This window comes from Malaya genurostris, chromosome 2 (assembly GCF_030247185.1).
Source record: "Malaya genurostris strain Urasoe2022 chromosome 2, Malgen_1.1, whole genome shotgun sequence".
Classification (NCBI taxonomy): Eukaryota; Metazoa; Arthropoda; class Insecta; order Diptera; family Culicidae; genus Malaya; species Malaya genurostris.
In genome coordinates, this window is record NC_080571.1 from 274,777,833 (window position 1) to 274,795,437 (window position 17,605).

Here is a 17,605-nt window from a genome sequence, read left to right on the forward strand (position 1 = left end):
AGGCTACGAAGGCCCGGCGGATGGCCCGCATGCTGGTCATCGACTGGAGCGGTCTTCCGTGGGCGGTGATGGTGATGTTACGGAAGAGAATGAAAAAAAGTAAATTATGTGGGAAACGGAGTAAAAAGGGGGTGTGGAAACAAAATGTTTGAAAACGACAGAGATCTAATTAGTTGCCATCGAGATGGTGAAGAAACAGGGAAGGGGAACGAAAAAGTTAGTGACAAAAAAAAAGATCTTGTTAGTTCCAATGAAGATGGTGGACAGAGAATGGGATCGAGAGAATCGGGCGGATGTTAGTGTCGAACCTGTAGATGGAGATTATACTTTCTGAGTGAGATGTATGATGCGCTTTTATAACGAAAACTGCCAAAAAAATTGATCTAACTACGAGGTCTGTTCAAAAAGTTCCCGGAATTTTTTAATTGCGCGCGTCTGGAGAGTCCGGTGGTCAAATTTTTTTTATTGTTTTGGTACATATGTCCCTAATGTATGGTGAAATTTTCAGCTGTATTCATTGTTTACATTCTGTCTTGTAGCGGCTGGTGTAGACGTGTTTTTTTTAGCTCGGCGATTTTTGTTAGTTTAAACAATGGAAGAATTGAAGAGTCAAAGAATTTGTATTAAATTTTGCGTGAAAAATGAAATAAAGTATAACCAAGTGTGCGAAATGTTACAGAGAGCCTACGGTGCGTCTGCTATGAAAAAAACAAGTGTTTACGAGTGGTATAAGCGTTTCCAAGATGGCCGCGAAGACGTTGAAGACGACGAACGCTCCGGTCGACCCAGCACGTCAATAATCGATGAAAATGTGGGAAAAGTGGAAAAAAATGATTATGGATGATCGCCGAATCACTATTAGAGAAGTTGCTGATGAAGTTGGCATATCAGTTGGCTCATGCCATCATATTTTTTTCAAATGTTTTGGGCATGAAACGAGTGGCAGCAAAATTCGTTCCAAAACTGCTGAATTTTTTGGCTAAAAACAAGACTTTAATCATGCCCCAACCTCCTTATTCACCAGATATCGCTCCGTGTGATTTTTTCCTGTTCTCAAAGTTGAAGAGACCCATGAAAGGACAGCGTTTTTCATCGATTGAAGAGATAAAGGCAGAATCGCTGAGAGTGCTACAGAGCATTACAAAAAGTGACTATCAGGGGTGTTTCGAAGACTGGAAAAAACGCTGACATAAGTGTTTTATATCTAGGGGGATTACTTTGAAGGGGACCATATAGATGTAGACGAATAAATTATTATTTTTTTAGAAAAATGAGAATTCCGGGTACTTTTTGAACAGACCTCGTATGTCCAGGAAACAAATAAAAGAAAAATTGAAACCAAATCGTAGAAATAATGTATAGCATATAAGAAACCATTGTAATTTTTTTGTCTGTAGTCTACATTTGGTTGACGAATAAATAAATAAACTAAGAAACTTAGAAGGATTCAAAATCAGTTTAGGAATGTTTAACATAAATTTCTAATTCAAAGTGCGACGACATCGAATCAGCGAGTTTGTAGATGATTATGGAAAGATGCATCGGTCTACATGTCAAAATTAAACTGATCGGACTTGTTTTTTTAATAACAGTCGAAGACATTATGAAATGAAGAACCTTTTTATTATTTCAATTATGGAGGTTTTAACATTATGGTCATTCGTCCCACGTGTCTGATAAACTTCCTGTCCTTGTGTTTGGGGTAGGGAATTGAAAACAGATAAACTGTAAGAAAGTCGATGACGCTATGGCCGCCCCAGGATGAAGACACACTAAAGAAGAAACATTTCATTACCGATCACTCGTTGAAACAAATTCTGGAATAAATCACTTGCAGTTACGTAGAGCACGTTACTAGAGTCGGAAGTTGGAATACAGAACACGTGTTTTCTCAACAGATCACTGCCTCTCGCGCGATAGATCCTTGCGCGCTTGCCGTTTTTTTCCGCTGTTTGCACCTCATAAAATTACGCTCCCGAAAAAAGAGAGAATGTCATAATCTGCGGGACAGAATGTTTCTCATCTCGCGGCCCTCGACAAATTCGGATACAAGCAGTGGAGTTTGTCAATTTTTGTGGAGCGTCGACTAGAAGCCATTCCGTGTGGAGCTCACAGTCTGCCTTCGATCGGTCACCAGTCCTCATCGTGTGTGTGTCGAATTTGGCGAAGCGAATTCTCCGGGTAAAAAAAATCCACTATTGCTAACATCAGTCGGATTCACAATTCACAGCTGAACCGTTCCAATCAGCGATTGTAGGCAGGAGAGAGAAAAATACGGTCCCGACTGTTCTGATTGAGAAGGTGTGGTGGGAGAATTCATACGGTTACACAATTTTTAGTAGCTGGAAGCAACATTTTCCGCCTCTGCTGCCCACTATTGATTGATGACACCGTGTGACTGGTTGCTGTGCTGATTTCGTTGTCCGGATTTCTCCAACGTATTATTTTTCTGTGATTTACAACCAGTCGGTGTGGCGTGTGCAGAATTGTGAATCTGGATTTGATTGGAAAATTATTCACATCCCTCTCCATCTGACGGTTATTGGAACGGTAGCAACCCCTTCGGGTGGCAACCAATTACACGAGTTGTGTAGCTCTTCTAGGTGTGCTGAAAGTGGACGTCGGTCGATCGGTCGGACGGTAGTTCCGTGGTGAATCAAGGTTTGTGAGCAATACCGGAAGTGTTCAGCTCTGTCCCCGTACGAACTAGCGTTCCGTTTTCAATAAACCCAAACTCAACATGGCTGTGCTGCAATCGATAATCCTGGCCAGCGTCCTGCTGCTGATATTTGTTGTGCAACGAGGTAAGAGTTGTTTCCTTTTGTGTGCTTTAAATCGATTTTACACAAATCATGACTTAAAAATCCCAAAGTTGTGGATTAGAAGAGCAATGCAGTTCAATTTACAGTCAATTATTGAAATATAAACGGCATAGATTTATTGATCGAACAAGTTGAGAACAAAAAGACAGTCACAAATAAATCAATCGATTCAAAGGACACGTTATGTAAGAAGGGTCGAAGTTTTTTTTTTATGTTGGAGACAGACGGTCTGCTATCAAGGTACCAGTGGAAGTGGTGACGACTGGTGGGTGGTTTGGGTGAAAAAAAATGCGCGATCGATATCCTGTCGTGTACTTTCCGTTTTTCGCATGTTCTTGCTCTGCTCCGCTCCGGAGAGTGTCGTGAGTAAACTATAGTTGAAGTGAGTAATGATAGGCCGCTTTCTTCGTGACTATTTTCGTTCGGAGAGCTTGTTCCGACGTATTTTCTAAGCACTCCGCCGTTTGCTCCAATTGTGAATATTAAATCGGTCGATCTCAAGTGGGAAATTGGTGCAGTCGTAAACAATCTGAACGGTAATCGATTATTTTTTTTTCCAGCGAGAATACGCACATGTTCACTTCGACTGTCTCGGCGTGGGAGCGGTTCCTACCAGCAAATACTGCCATTTCACACGAATTTTGTGGATTTGTTGCTTTTCAAAGTTTTTGCCGCATATATTATCGAATGCCTACACGGTTAAAATGTTCAGGATTTATTTTCAAGGTTCATCACTTATAGTTGAAGTGATACAACAGTTGGCTGTGGTTGCAATTTAGTGCAAACTACCTGTTGAGTGTCAGCTGATTCGATTTTCAATTGTGCGCAGTTCTTTTTAAGCAGTGGAACAGCTTCCTAGAATGTTCTACTGGTCCTTCGGGTCTTTTACAACGTTTTCAAACAAATAGTCAAATTATTGCGTGAAAATTGATCGTTTGTATGAAACAACAATTATTTAAATTTATTAAATTGTTCACAATATCTGCAATGCTCTAAAGGTTTTAATTCACCTACAGGTGTAATGATGCCTTATTGACGTTTATATGAGATATCCTTCTCTAAGCATTCTGACTATCAGATATTTCCGGAACCGATAACCGGAGACTGACATAATCGAAGTAAATTTGTTTCAATCATAAATTAAGAAGAATTTCATATTTGAATATTTTGAGACCATTTGTTGTAAAAATTGTGTATTTAATTTTGTGTTGCGTAGCGGTTTGACACTAATCATCCTTTTATTCCGGAAGTCGGGTACGCAAAAAAATCAAAAGCATCAATTAAATTGAAATTTACGGTCAATCCATCTCTGTGAAATCGATGTGAGATCCATTTTGGAGTATTTTGACCATTTCTTCTGGAACCGAAAATCCAGGGATCAATATGCCCAAATGAGTTTGTTTGACCACCATCTAACAAGGTCTACAAAGTGATGCACAATTAAGATCATACTTGCGTTACAATACAATTAAATTTTCAGTGAGCATTAACAAATTAAATAAAAATCAGTTATTTGTATAATGTATTGCTAAGTTTGGAAATTTGTTCTTTTTTGGAATTCGTCCTGGCGGAAACATCGAGTAAGTCGTCATAATCAATTTTTTGAACTAGGCGAAAAAAGATGTTCCTCCTGAAATGTTAGAGAATACTAAAAAAATACGTAAAGCAATGTCTACATTTTAATAAACATATTGAAGATTCCGAGAATAGAATCTTTGAATTTTAATGTAAATGAACACAGGGTCGGCGGAAGCCCTTACTTAACTCTACACCTACAAAACGTCGACGGGCTTTAAAATTCCCGAAAAAGCTTATTAATTTGATTATTTCCTTTTCAAACATTATTCAACACTAAAATATCACGTCGAAAACCAGTGCTTCGTTGCCCCCATCTGAAGCTGCATCCCTGGACGAAACCATCCAAGGTCACAAGGTTCAACTCGGAAGAAAAACTGCCATTGTGATACTCTATCAAACGACGCTCTAAGGCTGTGAATCATTTCGTGGTTAATTTTAACTTTTGATTGAAATCTGACACTCGAGTGGTTATTTTGATGTTGTCAAAAATAACCTTGCTCGAAAGCATGGTTATTTTTGACAAATCGATGGTTATTTTTCCGGCACTGAAAAAAATCTTGCAAAGAAAATTCTTATATCAATTCTTTAGTCAAATTTATTTCCAGTGCAAAATAAACCCAAATAACTTTCCATCCGTCAAACTTTGAAATGGGCCGCAGTTTCAGACTGTGAACCATTTCGCGGTTAATTTTAACTTTTGGTGGAAATCTGACACTTGAGCGGTTATTTTGTGTCGAGTAAACTTAACTAAAACTGCGGCGCATTTCAGAATTTGACGAACGGAAAGTTATTTGGGTTTATTTTCCAATGAAAATAATTTCAACTAACGAATTAATATTAGAATTTTCTTTGCAAGATTTTTTTCAGTGTCGGAAAATAACCATCGATCTGTCAAAAATAACCATGCTCTCGAGCAGGGTTATTTTTGACAACAACCGCGAAATAGTTCACAGCTTAAGTCTCAGTGAACGCTAGCTGCATTATAAATGTTGTCGCAGAGTGAATTCTACAGGGTGATTTTTTAAGAGCTTGAGAACTTTTTTAAACAATAAAACGCATAAAATTTGCAAAATCTCATCGGTTCTTTATTTTAAACGTTAGATTGGTACATGACATTTACTTTTTGAAGATAATTTCATTTAAATGTTGACCGCGGCTGCGTCTTAGGTGGTCCATTCGGAAAGTCCGCTTTTTTATCGACAAATTTTGTTCAGCGATGAGGCTCATTTCTGGTTGAATGGCTACGTAAATAAGCAAAATTGCCGCATTTGGAGTGAAGAGCAACCAGAAGCCGTTCAAGAACTGCCCATGCATCCCGAAAAATGCACTGTTTGGTGTGGTTTGTACGCTGGTGGAATCATTGGACCGTATTTTTTCAAAGATGCTGTTGGACGCAACGTTACAGTGAATGGCGATCGCTATCGTTCGATGCTAACAAACTTTTTGTTGCCAAAAATGGAAGAACTGAACTTGGTTGACATGTGGTTTCAACAAGATGGCGCTACATGCCACACAGCTCGCGATTCTATGGCCATTTTGAGGGAAAACTTCGGAGAACAATTCATCTCAAGAAATGGACCGGTAAGTTGGCCACCAAGATCATGCGATTTGACGCCTTTAGACTATTTTTTGTGGGGCTACGTCAAGTCTAAAGTCTACAGAAATAAGCCAGTAACTATTCCAGCTTTGGAAGACAACATTTCCGAAGAAATTCGGGCTATTCCGGCCGAAATGCTCGAAAAAGTTGCCCAAAATTGGACTTTCCGAATGGACCACCTAAGACGCAGCCGCGGTCAACATTTAAATGAAATTATCTTCAAAAAGTAAATGTCATGTACCAATCTAACGTTTAAAATAAAGAACCGATGAGATTTTGCAAATTTTATGCGTTTTATTGTTTAAAAAAGTTCTCAAGCTCTTAAAAAATCACCCTGTACTTAACAGTAAAATAGCAATATTACCTACTAAAATTTACACCTAAACATACTACTGAAGAGTATTGACTTAAGACTAGAAACGCTTGTTTATAGTACATTATTCGGCTGGCTAATTTATACATTGGTTTGGTAGTCTGAAGGTGAGAATTTCTTTTAATTAATGTGAAAGTAAGAAATACCAATCGTAACATTATGAAAGATGCGTAACACAGTAGCTCTTGCAACAAATCCTTAAATCCTACAAAATAATCAAAATTATATGAGCTGCCCATAGCAGCCTTTGTAAAATTCAATCGTCATCCTAAAAGAGGTTCAAATAATTCAATAGAAAGGATTTGCAATCACAGTGAAAACCGACTTTTGAAGGCCGAGTGTTATATACCATGGTCTGATCCAAGTGTGAAGGTGTTGTTGCTGGGTATAAGCTGATGAGGGAAAATGTTGGAAGCAAAGAGCACTTGCTTAATGTAGGTGTGTATTTGCAAAAAATATGCAGAGATGTCTAAACCGATTTTTACGAACTTAGATTCATATGAAAGATCTTACTTTTCCATAGCACGATTTTGAAATTTATTCGGATCCGACTTACGGTTCTGGAATTACGGATAGTATGATATGTTGAAAATATATGCACTCATTTTTTCAAAGATGGTTGAGTTGATTCAAATAAAACTTAGGTTCAAATGATAGATTTTATAATCCCATAGAACGCTATGGAATATTGTCTTGATTCGACTTTCAGTTCCGGAATTACACGGTGATAAGTTAAAAAATCAGAAAAAATATGAATGGGATCAATCGGAGGTGGAGAACCATGCTTTTTCAAAACGACCAAATAGCTCATTTTCGTTACAATTACGTTAGCTTCAACAATTATAATCCGAATGACATGTAAAGTGACTCAAAATGTATACGCTTAGAAAAAGTTACTCAGAGTTTGAATACTAGTTGCTCATTTTCAAATGATACATGTAAACGTCAAAAATTTAATATTTACCATCAATGATAATGAGTAACTCTTACTCTAAATTTGAGTGTTTAACGCAAAAACTCGTCTAAAAGGTGTAATAATAATTTGTAGTAACAGGTTCTGTTTTTTTAGTGAGCGTATTTCAAGGGTGAGTCGCTTAACACAAACGGTGTTGTGTCTGCAAAAACCGGAATGATAAACTGTGCTCTTGGTTATGCAATCGACGCAGATATTGTGTCCAGGAGTGCTCCGTATTGTGCTTCAGAATGGAAACGAATATGGTAAAATGTCATTTATGAGGAATAAGTGTCTGATTGGTGCCTGAGCATTACTAACATGTATGTTAATGTGCGATTCACATACTACTCCAAGTTACTGCCACTTTATTTAAAAGATATTTTTATTCAGGCCTATTTGCGTACAAGCTTTACGTGGCCGATTAGGCCGATTTTTTAAATAATTTTTTTTGAATTGGATCTCGTTGTCACCCTTTTTCTAGGGGGAGAGGAGCTTCCATTTCCCTCCTGCTAGGATTGTGGGGCACTTCGTTCGAGGTTCGTCTCGTCAACCATTGCCGCATCGATGGTATTGTTGTCGATTTCCGTCTTCTTTTCGTTGCTAGTTGCTGTACATGCACCTTGTTGTACATTGGTTGCAATTGCTGGTTGATTGGAGGGTAAGTTGTTAACTGCAGCTGGTGTACTTTGTTCTATAGGGGATGATGATGGACGTTGTCCTTTGGTGTAGTTGTCTCCTTGTCCAGTTTATCACATGGCTTACCGTAGTGAACAGCTTTTTGGCAATATCGACATGTGGCCATCTGATTGTCATGGGTAACAAGTGATTTGCACGGAATTCTTGTATCCTGACCGAATGTCACATAAGAAGGTATAGGCCTCCTCAAGCGCATGCGTAACAAACGTACGCCATTTAGAATACCGGGGAAAAAATTCTTCCACTTTTCTTTTTCGATAGAGAGAATCTCTCCGTATTGGGACATAGTTTTGCGACTATATGAATCGGTGACGCTTGAGGGAAGATCATGCACACACACTTCTATGGCACTATCTTTTATATATACCGGAATGTTGTACTTAATGTTCTCGTGCTCCACATAGTGCACATTGTTATTGTCTTTTGCGAATTGAATTGCATCCAACTCTTTATAAAACTGGATGTAAACAACATTATTCGTCTTATTGCATTGAATTAAATGCACACGTTTAATGTCAAGATGCATTTGCTCCTTAAGCAAACCTTCAAGTTCTCGTATCGAAGGTCGAATTTTGCACTGCCTGAAGTCAACAACAATTGTATTCTTTCCTGTCGGCGGTATCTTTTGTTCGTTTGATTCACTCATTTCGAGGTCGTTCTACTGTTCACTACACAATACTGTACTTGGTTTCGTCTGTCCCGAACGTAAGCGGTTTTGTTTTATCGACTGACTTGGATGAGATGTGAAAGTGAACTGACTGCCGCTTGATATGATGTCTCGAAGTAAATCGTAAACGGAATAATGAATAAATTTGTTATATGTGGAATAAAGTTTCACTCAAAATTTGAGTGCGAATTATTCTATTTTTGGCAAATGTACAAATAAAGCCCCATGTAACACGTGCGAATGAAAATTTCGAACAATTATAACGACGCACTGAAACAAATGACTATTGTCATAAATATAATACTTCTATAAGAAAATTGTCGAAAACCAAAGACATCATATTAACAAGATATCCAGCTCTCACATTTCTCGAACAAATCATTGGCAACATCCTTTTTTGCGAGCATGTCGCCCTCAGGTGAGTTCGCATCGAATCTCATACATAGAAGTAGGGGAGAGAAATGTCAAATTCGTGCACGCCAAAATAGCAGGGCTGCGCACCCATACAATTGACATGATATGTTGAATGAGATGCCGTGCGATGGCGTTGCTGAACTGAAGATTGATTTCGTTCCAAGCTGACAGGGTCTGCGAAAACGCATGGTAAAGTTCGAGGGTGTTTCAAAACGAAATTCTAAATAATTTCGATAGCTGGTACCATAAATCAGGAAAGATAGCAAGAAAACTCTACTCCACCCCTTTCCCCTACGTGACGTAATACACGTGTTGTGTTTCATGCAGCGGATGTACGGCGCAGTTTTAAAAAGACCTGAAACTCTTTGGTGTCGCGGTCTATGCGAATACATTAGACAATATTCCAAACTAAATTCTTTCAAAAATTGTTTGTGATTCTCATACCCTTTCCGTAGTACACACTTACATTTTATTGCTGAATCTCGGCAAAAAATGCTGAGATTTCCACAGCCGACTGCTCAGTAATCGTCTCGGCAAAATGTATAATTACTGAGAATCGGCAATCTTAAATTTATTAACTGTCAATTATTGCCGAACTTGTTAGCAGAAATTTTACTGTTAGTTCGGCAGAAGCGATCAGGATTGAATCATGAATTGCCGAGTCATTAGTAACCGAATATAGAATGGAATTTTCTTTATTATTGTATGTAAAATAAGTCACAAAAGCAAAGGTTGGAGAAAGATGGTGTTGTGTCCATTTGAATCTAGCATACAAAAAAGAAGATATAATGGCTAAAGTCAATTTTTTATAGTGCTTCTCAACGCACCTTCCTGGAAATAAGTAGATATTAATAATTATATTTGCGAAGCAAATCGTTTACTTATTTCATTTATCTTGTCACGATATATAAAAAATCTGTTCTCCTTCTTCCAATGTTTTCCAGTTCTACGAGCAATGGCGACGTGGTGCTTTGCAAAATTGAAAAGAGACATTAGATGACAAGTGTCTCACCGAGTTTCAGTAAACGGATTTGCTGATTTCGGTATAGTTGTTGTTAACTGACAAGTTCAGCATGATATTATGCCAAACTTTGGCAAAAGTACGAGTTTTACTGAGTTATCAGCATATTACTTTAACGAAATTCGGAAAAGAGCATGTGAATTACTGAACAATCAGTAAAATGTCGTGTTGCCGATGTACTTCGGCATTTCAAAATGGCGAGCTCGAGAATCGGTTTTAAGTGTGTAAGATCTCCACTGCTCACTAGACCGATTCAATCGTCACCATTCTTCGAGTAAAATGCAGCTGTGTGCATGTGCGCTCAGCCATAGCCGAAGCAGAGAAAAAGTAAACGCCGGAGAGCTCGGATCGGTCGGATCGGCCTAATGCGGATAGCCGTTAAGTGCCCGTGAATCGTTATTACCTGAATCAGTTGTCGGTAATGGCTCCAAAGAGTTTTAAGGGACAATTTACAATCTTAGAAAAACGATCATTGTTGCTAAACGCAAAAGCAGTTTTGTTCGCGGAAATTCAAAAGAGTAATATAAGTTTGTTTGGAACATTTTGCTAAACTAACTGATGTTTTTTTTTCTTGAAGATTCATTAAGCAGTAGTGGAGAAAGCTGCTTTAGCGTTTTTCAACAATGGCTGTTCTCCTGAGATTGTAAGTGGAACTTTAAAAAGACAGTTGAGTACATAACCTTTAGTATTTTACTAAGAAGGTCCTGTAGTATATTGCATAATAAGACGTGGACAAACCTCTTAATATGCTGCAACTATGTGTGAGTTTGTCTCATCGACAACATTATCTAAGTCAATTGGGGATCTAATTATTTGATGGCAGTCACAATTTGTAGATTTTGAATTAAGATATGCCGGAGCCGCACGACGTGACAATGCTAATCTTTACGTTGACAATACTGAGCCAAGCTTCGGAAATCTTCATGCAAATATTCGTACACATATGATATTTTTTCTGTTCATCGAGTGTAGCTGCGCGTCTGATACTGTCTGTTGATCAAATCGGTTTCAAATTGATTCCAAATATATATTTCAATTAAACTTCATTGTTTAACATCACTCGCGTCGCATGTTGGTTAGTCACGATGATATTCTGCCATTGCATTGGAGATAGAATGCGCCATATGTAGGACATCAATATCAAAGAACCAATTTGTATAGTTGTGTATTACAACTTGAAATAATTCCGGCACTGTGTCTTGATATATTTACCGAAAAAAGTGTGGAAATGTTTCGAAAATTTGAAGCAGATCTGAAAATTGTTCGCGTTTTCTTAAAGTTTAGGCAGCGTATCGTGACAAGTAGACCAGCATTCAAATAAATGGTTTCTAGTTTTAAAGCTTATATATAGGAAATACGTTTGTTTGAATACATCGCTTATGTCACCAATGGATATATTAAACATAACGATTGACGCATGCGTGTCTGAACAAAAAAAACTGTTGGAAATCATTATTGCGTCTTTGCGTCTTTCCGCGTGTTATTTTTTTGGCTTTTTCGTCATTCACAAACTAATAACATTTTGCGCGTTTTGTGTTATTTATATCTGTCTAGCGAATATTATTTACAAACAAATTTGGGCTAATTATTATATCGATTAGAAGGTGCTTGTCTTACAAGCCAGTTATCGTATGTTCAAGGGCGACCTAGAATCTGCAGGGTTTAGTAGGATCGTAGCACACTTTGGACTCTGTTGCGAGGTCAATGTCAAAGAAAAGATCAAGATTTACATCGGAATGTAGTACCATAATTTTGCTTTACTTTTTCAGAGAGTTTGGTTTACAGAATATGTATGTAAATCGGTGTGTTTATTTCACATATTCCTATCAGGTTGTTTATGCGGGTTATTGGCGTTAGTTTTCGTGTTCGATTGGGAAAAGAAAGCTGTGCGTCTCACTACTACAGTAAACATTATTTGCGGTAAATGCAGTAATAAGCAATGAATTTCAATTGGTTTCCTGAAATGTTCATCAAAGAAGATGATTGTTTACTTATTTTCGGTGAAATATTGACAGTTGTGAATTGCTGGAATGTTACAGTTATTGCTGAATGTATTTGCTGAACCAGCGAATTCGAAAGATCCTGAAAGATAACTTCTAGAAATATGTGTCATAGATTACACAATATCATCTGTTTCGATCTGTCTTCGTTGTAGGATGCGCAAATCATAGCACTGCCTCCCGATTCCCCACATCTCTCAGTTCCACACTTTCCCCTATAATAATTGTAACTGAACTGAATTAATACTTTAGAATGAGACTGGTATAGTGTGATGGATTGGCCCTTTGCTTTTCACGCAGCCTTCTCTTTCTCGCTGCTCAAAAACACATGAAACATTTGCCAAATTGAAAGTACAGAACAAGTTCCGCGTGAGCTTTCTCGTTGCTCCGAAGTACGAGTGGAACTTTTGAAAACTTGAAAGTATAGTACATGTTTCGAACAATCTTTTACGCTGCCTAACAGATTCCTCTTATTCTTCAATATAGACAATACCATTTGCCTGGGTATACACTTACAAGAGTACACAAAAACCTCAATTTACGTATATGTACATAACACATGTATCAATAAGTCCCGAGACTAACAATGGAAACAACATTTTTTTTGCATTTTTTTTTTATTCATCAACATAATCACCACGAAATAAGTTTCATACCCCGCCTTCTAACCAGATGTGTAAATTTACATGTTTCAGCACCTTAAAATATGTCAAAATGAATTAAATATGTGTCGGATCTGTGAAAATGAGTGATTTTTGACGCTCGTAATATGTCAGTCTCAGACAACGTAAATTTACACGATTTCGTTTAGAAGTATAGTTCATGAGAATCGGTTCGGCCACTTTCGTAAAAAGTTAATGATAGGAGAGAGTGTTCGGTTACCGGCACCCTTTTATTTTAGGCTTATAACTTCTGACTAAGTGCACATCATGCGTACATATATACATCAATAGGAAGCTAAAGTCTCTAGCTAATAAATGATTAAGAAACTAAGTTGGTTTACTTGATTGTAAAAACTTTTATATCAATTTAGTAAACTGATAAATTTTGTCCATTTCTAAAAAGGTGTTCGGTTACCGGCACCCCAAGAAATTTCACTAAAAAATTTCACGATTTGTCGAAAAAAATGGGGTGCCGGTAACCGAACTCGGTTGACATTTTGAAAATTACGAAAAAAAAAAACTTTGGTTGCTAAAATTTTGATAGCGTCCGGTTTTAAATCACGAAATAGATCGATTTCACCTCATAAATATTCAATCCACTCACCTTTTCGATTGATGCTTTTCAATTTATGATACTATGAAAAAAATTGTTTTGAGCGCAACAAAAAGTACAAGCGTCTGTTCGCTTTGATATTCGGCACGAAAAGAACGGGCTGCTATTACACACAAATGGCATTTGTCGGAATGACGCTATCTGCTTTCTGTTAAAAATTACAGTGGAGTGCCGGCAACCGAACACCTTCCAATATTATTTTTTTAAATTTTTTTTGCCAATATCACCCAGTTATTCCGGAACCGGAATTCGGATCCAGATCAAGAACTTTAAGTGGACATGGTTTGGACTTTTCATTTGAATCTATGTTTTTGAAAATCGGTTCGTCAATCATCGAGAAAAGAGAGCGAAAATATTTTCAAGTTATTATTGTGGTATCCTGAATTATGTGATATCCACATTGAGTATGATTGGGTTAGCGTGTAGCAGTTGGTGAGAGTGCGGAATGACGGTGGCATGCATTGAGTCGAAGGCCGCGAACGAGTGTACAGAATATAAGTGGATATCTGCGGAAAGGAGAATATCACAATTATCACATTTCTCCAAGTAATTCCGGGACTGGATGTTGGATCGAAACGAAAATCAGGAACCTTTCATTCGAGTATAAGTTTGTGAAAATCGATTTTGCCATTGAGGGAAAATCGATTTGATAATTGAGGGACGTTTTTTGTCACTCACAGACACTTTTCGATCACGACGAATTGATTCGAACGGAATGTGACACTCGGTCCTCCGGGTCTCGGACCGAATGCTTTTTTTTTTCACAGTGATTGTATAATCTTTCTTTATGACTAAGACAAAAAACGGGATATTTAGAATGCTCTCTATAAAATTCGTAAGCTGCTTATATTCAATAATTTTTTGTTGGCCAAACTTTGGGTTACTTGGGTAGACCTTTCATTTGAGACAACCTTGATCATAATCGGTTCAGCCATTCCTGAGATTTTAACTTCTTTCTTCGGTACATATATCCACAATCGAATGATCTATAACATTATTCAAATTTGAAGCCAGTTCTATTTCTCCTTTATAGAATCAAAAATAATTGAAAAGTATTCCGGTGACTAGGCATGGTTTGACGATACTAGCTTGCAATATAGAAATACTAGTGTAGGAATAACCGCACATGCCAGGCACTGTGTACATGTACGACGCTCTGTACAATCGGGTTGCGTTTGAGTTCTTCGAAAAATATTTTGATCGGTGGACAAATTTTTACGGTTAGAGGGATGAACTAATTTAGAATAATCGGTGACGATAATTTACGAAATTCAATGTACATATGTATGACAGTTTCGTTTAGTTTCGGCATTGCCTGTACAGGTGCAAGATCACTGCAACTCATTCAGTATTCTCCAGTTCAAAACCCGGACTAAAGCATGAAAAAGGATTCGAACAGTCAATAAGCTTTCGGTTTAGAAAGCAATTGATATAGAATATTGCATTCGCATTTCCAAGTTTGTGAAATTATTAAATCAATAAACTCTTATTATGAAAATGACGAAATCAATACATGCGTTAATTATGTTATCCAACAGGTGATGCGATCAAGTGCTTCGTGTGCAATAGTGCAGAGGATTCTCAGTGCTCGTACGACATCCCACCGGCGGACATGCAGACAGACTGTGACACCTACAAGGATGGCAACAAGTATACCTTCTGCCGGAAGATTGTCCAGTCGATCGAATTTTCGGTCAACAATCGTAAGAGATCTATTGCTGCTTTGTGGCACCAGTGTTGCCAGGATATTTATTAGTTATTTTTTTCCTTTCCTCACAGTTCCTCCGGACACCAGAGTTATCCGTGGCTGTGGATGGGATGAATCTTCCTACAAGGTCGGTAGTCATATTAGTGTGGCATAGCGCACAGGAAGATTGAATGTTTCGAATATTTGTTTTGTGTTTGCTCTTGTAGGGAAAATGTTATCAGCGTTCTGGTTTTGGTGGCCGTCAGGAGGTCTGCGCCTGCTTCGAGGACAACTGCAACAGTGCATCATCGCTGCATGCCACCATCGGACTGTTGCTCGCTGCTGCCATCGCCTTCCTAGTTCGTGCTTAATCCCGTTGCGTATAGATGAGAGAAGATTTAGTTTTGATAAAGCAACAAACCCTTACAGATGATTAAATTTATGTTGATTGAATTAAGAGTACTGCTACCGACTAGAAACGACTAACGAACAACAAAACTAATTTACAAAAATAACACAATACAAATGTAGGCAGTTGATAAACCCGAGCATGAGAACACGCTAAGATGTTAGTAGACGTTTTATATTCTGTTCAGAAATTGGAAGGCGTATGGTAAGAATCGAATAGATTAAACTGTAATCAAATTTAATAGTCATCAATTGGATGCGATGCTAATGATCAAACGAGAATTCCGGAAGTGATTATGCTGTCGAACAGTCAATAATTAGATATTCAGTCGTACTTCCACTTTAGGTGATTGATTTAGTAATTCTTTCATTGATGGATGACGTTTATTTCATTTTGCGAAATTTTCTCTTTAGATGCCTATAATGAACGAGCAGTTTGGAATACAAGGTAAAATTATGTTTCGGTTCCGTCCCAGAAAGAAACTAAAACAAATGTAAAGTGTTCAGTAAAGGTAACATTTGCTGATGGAATGGACTGAAAAATATTTTGTTCACTGATTGACATAGAAGATCAGTCAGTCGAAGGTGAAGGTGATGAGCTGGTGTTTGGTACTCGAAGATATGCAACGGTAATAGTAACGTTATGTAAATATATGTAATGTTGTTTGACAGAGTTCAGTTTTTATTTTGGTGAAAATTGCAGTTATGGTGAAATTTAGAAAATCCTTTCTAACATACTACTGAATTATGTTTCAGTTCAGGCTACCAGAATATTTCAATATGTTGTTTCGACACTGGCTAGAACAATAGCATTTCTTTTCAGTATTTAGGCAAGTACGGATTCTGTGTGGAGCTGAAAAACTCTGCGAAGACGAAAGAAACGTAAAACCAGAGCTGCCAGAATGAATGTTTCTGTTGTAGCACATGCGCTATATAGTTAGTTGGAAGAACTATTGAAAATAATGAATGTGAATTAACTAAAACAAAAAGTAACATTCGCTTATAGTAGAAATTTATCGTAACTGTCAATAAAAGAAACGTATAAATAATAGAATACAAAACAAATACGGAGTTAAGGGTTTCTGTTAGTGACACCAGACTGATTGCGGGAGGAGTTTATTTCGCCCATCTGGGACATCAGAACTTGAAATAATCTTCCTTCCGCCAGTCGCATCATCTCCTGTTATAGAACCTACACGTTCATGTTACTTAGTTAGTGGGCACCCATTGAATCTGAATTTTTATTTTCTGCTATCTCATCCAGGTGAGGTATTAATTAATTCTACATTTTATACGAGATTAGCAATCAATGCTGGTTAAGCTGCAGAGCATTGAAATTTACTGGTCGGAACGTTTTTTGGATCATAAACGGAAAAAATTATCTAGTGTTCTAAGATTCACAATAGTGTTATGTAAGAACAAATAAAACAAACGAAAATATACTGCTTTATACGCTAAATAAAATCGAACTTATAATAGAACAGTGTTAGAATTTAATAAATTGTTTGAAAACAAAATCATAAAACACAAAAAATAAAACGAACTTGTATAGATAAGCAAACCATTACTCTGGTATATAATTGTACATCCTGTCGTTGGTTGTTTTGAGGAAACAGACAGATCGGCTGTTAAATTTCACTTCCTGTTTCGAGTTTCAAAAAATCACCCAGTTCATCAGCCTACAGTCGGCATTTTTTTTATCCGAGCGGAAAAAAATCCACTTTCAAATAACACAAAACGTATATCGCTTTAGCGTATGCCGTCAAAGGTCGCTCGCGATTAGTTCTATCGACTAAACTTGTTCGGAGCGCTCTGCAACAACATTCTGCTTGAAAGAATGAATTTATTTATTATGTTTTGTATTACAGAATAGCATTGAGAAAGCTTTAAGAACAGGATCAGAAAAGAATAAACTATCAAAATCAAAAACGTTTTAGGAGGAATAAAAGAGAAATAAATCAAAACCCGTTTTTAGTCCAACGAGATCCGGCACCAGTAGATTCGAAAAGAAAGTTCCTTGACTCAGAATTGCCCACGGTCAGTGTCATCAGCGAAGAAGACCTAGTTTCTTTGCTTGGTTTACTACTTGGCCGGTGCGTATCCAGAGTCGTT

The 17,605-nt window shown here is 37.6% G+C and overlaps 1 protein-coding gene across 2 annotated transcripts; it reads left to right on the forward strand.

Moving 5' to 3' along the window:
• The first annotated feature begins 2,074 nt into the window (after window positions 1–2,074).
• On the forward strand, window positions 2,075–17,478 carry LOC131430133 (uncharacterized). 2 transcript variants are annotated; one of them, XR_009229489.1, is made up of 5 exons: window positions 2,075–2,804; window positions 14,937–15,101; window positions 15,178–15,233; window positions 15,313–15,839; window positions 15,908–17,478. XR_009229489.1 is itself a non-coding variant. In XM_058594853.1 (4 exons), exons 1-4 carry the CDS (start codon window positions 2,741–2,743, stop codon window positions 15,454–15,456), a joined length of 429 nt encoding a protein of 142 aa, XP_058450836.1. In that variant the 5' UTR covers window positions 2,075–2,740; the 3' UTR covers window positions 15,457–17,478. The 2 variants fall into 2 exon arrangements, 1 of the variants encoding a protein (XP_058450836.1); XM_058594853.1 differs by having other exon boundaries at window positions 15,313–17,478.
• The last annotated feature ends 127 nt before the right edge of the window (window positions 17,479–17,605 follow it).